Below are 1,947 nucleotides of genomic sequence, written 5' to 3' on the forward strand. Positions count from 1 at the left end.
TGGAGGGTCTTTCCTATGACCTTTAAAATAAACGTGAAAACAGAACGTCAACAAAAATGCAAAACATTTAATCATGACTTATCTAATAAAAACAGACGAGTTCAAGGTTTCATTGCCTTAGCGAACGCAGATCGATGCAAACAACGTCATGTCTCCATTGGACTTTCTGTAAAGCGATCGGCATTTTGGTTTGACGTCATTTAAAATGCAGTAATGTGATTGGGCAATCGAACTGATAACTGCCAATATTAGAAGTTTCCTTGTCGGGAATAAGGAGAAGCTTTGTTTTGATGTTGCCAAACATTGGTCCGTGAAACAAATTGATCAAATCTGAACACAAGAAGGAAGCGCGCTAAACCTCTCTTCCACAAAGTCCAGTAAATGAAATAGCGTGCTATCTTATTTTTTTGTTTGTTCCTAGTCTGATATGGCAATAGGCTACTTTCGATATATTAATATGCAGTCCTAAACAAAAGGCATCATTGAGGCTCTGGGGAATAGATATCAGGATTCGTATGAGTTGAGATTATGCCTTTTGTTTAGGACTAAATTTTAATATTTCGAAAGTGGGCTATTAGCCTTGGATGGCTGTTAATTTTCTTCTTGTTCTTTTTGTTTTCTTTTTCGTAGTCACAAAGTGCACCTTTTTTTGAAATTGCCTTTTCGGCGGACTTCCTGGTCCGCTGTTTGAAATCGGGCCCTCTCGAATCAGATGTTATTGCGCCATCACGGCTGTTGTTGTTGTAGTATTAGGTTTTCATTTTAACGACTTCCGGCTTGTAGTTGTTGCTAGTGCTCCTTTGCGTCTTAGGGGCCATGTGCTCAGAGAGATCCGCCATTTCGTATGTTCCATGTTTTCATGCAATTAAAGACCAAGTTTATTACATGGTGGCAACGGTTGGGACAGACAATAAACTATGTCAGGAGACGAAGAAACTAACCCACCGGTCGCTGAGACAATCAGTCAAGTCCAAACGACTACGCAAATCCTTCTTCCTGGAAAGGTTGAAAGTGCGAGTACTCCGCGATCAGCCGATCCATGGCCAAAGTGGCTGCGCCGATTCGACCGGTACATAGTAGCGTCAGGGCTAAGCACTAAACCAGAAACAGAGCAGGTCAGTATTCTCCTTTATGCTATGGGTGACAGTGCCGACGATATTCTCCAAACGCTTCGAATAGACGGAGGAACTGTCTCGTCTCGTATGAGGGTATTAAAAAGTCACTGAACGATTATTTTGAAGAACGACGTAATGTTAGTGTGGAGAATACGCGCTTCAACAAACGGTCTCAGAAACCAGGAGAATCTGTCGACACATTCATCCAGGATCTTTACAGATTAGCAGAAAATTGCAACTACGGTACATTAAAAGATGCCCTGATTCGATACCGAATCGTCGTAGGGGTTGTTGATGATTCACTTTCCGATCGACTCCAGTCAAAAGCAAACTTGACACTGGCAGGGGCTGTTCAAATGAGCCATCAGGCAAAATCTACAGCACAAAACCGTGATCTCGTCCGCGGAGACAATAAACCAGTTAAGGTTAAATTTGTTAATCCCGGGAAAATCGGGAATAGAAAACTGCCCAATAAAGAGCCTCCAAAGTTTGCCCCATCTCGTGGATGGTGTGGCCGTGAGAGACACCTTCGCCAAGTTTGCCCGGCCAAAGATGCCACTTGTGTCAAGTGACGAAAACGAGGGCAATTTCAAAGAGTTTGCCGTAACGCTCCTACCACAACAAAGAAAGTACACGAGCTCGAACAATATTAAACGAAGTTTTATTCCTTGGAGAAATGTTGACCAACGGGAGTGGTTGTACTGCCCAACTCGGAGTTAATATGCGCTTCAAATTAGCCACTGGTGCAGCAGTCACGGTTATTGGTGATGGCTTAGAGATCAAGAATTGCTTAAAAGTTAACCTAAGCACACCCTGCGAGGCCTTGGAAATG

The 1,947-nt window shown here is 43.0% G+C and overlaps 1 protein-coding gene across 1 annotated transcript; it reads left to right on the forward strand.

Moving 5' to 3' along the window:
- The first annotated feature begins 917 nt into the window (after positions 1–917).
- Positions 918–1,687, forward strand: LOC138059629 (uncharacterized). The gene is made up of 2 exons (XM_068905248.1): positions 918–1,200; positions 1,242–1,687. The coding sequence occupies exons 1-2, from the start codon at positions 918–920 to the stop codon at positions 1,685–1,687; spliced, it is 729 nt and encodes a 242-aa protein (XP_068761349.1).
- The last annotated feature ends 260 nt before the right edge of the window (positions 1,688–1,947 follow it).

The sequence above is a fragment of the Montipora capricornis genome, chromosome 1 (assembly GCF_036669925.1).
Source record: "Montipora capricornis isolate CH-2021 chromosome 1, ASM3666992v2, whole genome shotgun sequence".
Lineage (NCBI taxonomy): Eukaryota > Metazoa > Cnidaria > Anthozoa > Scleractinia > Acroporidae > Montipora > Montipora capricornis.

Excerpts from the sequence above, each read along its gene's own strand:
- LOC138059629 (XM_068905248.1), top strand. The coding sequence starts at position 918 with ATGTCAGGAGACGAAGAAACTAACCCACCGGTCGCTGAGACAATCAGT. Across the intron at positions 1,201-1,241 it reads CGGAGGAACTGTCTCGTCTC|AACGACGTAATGTTAGTGTG; the intron begins GTATGAGGGTAT and ends ATTATTTTGAAG.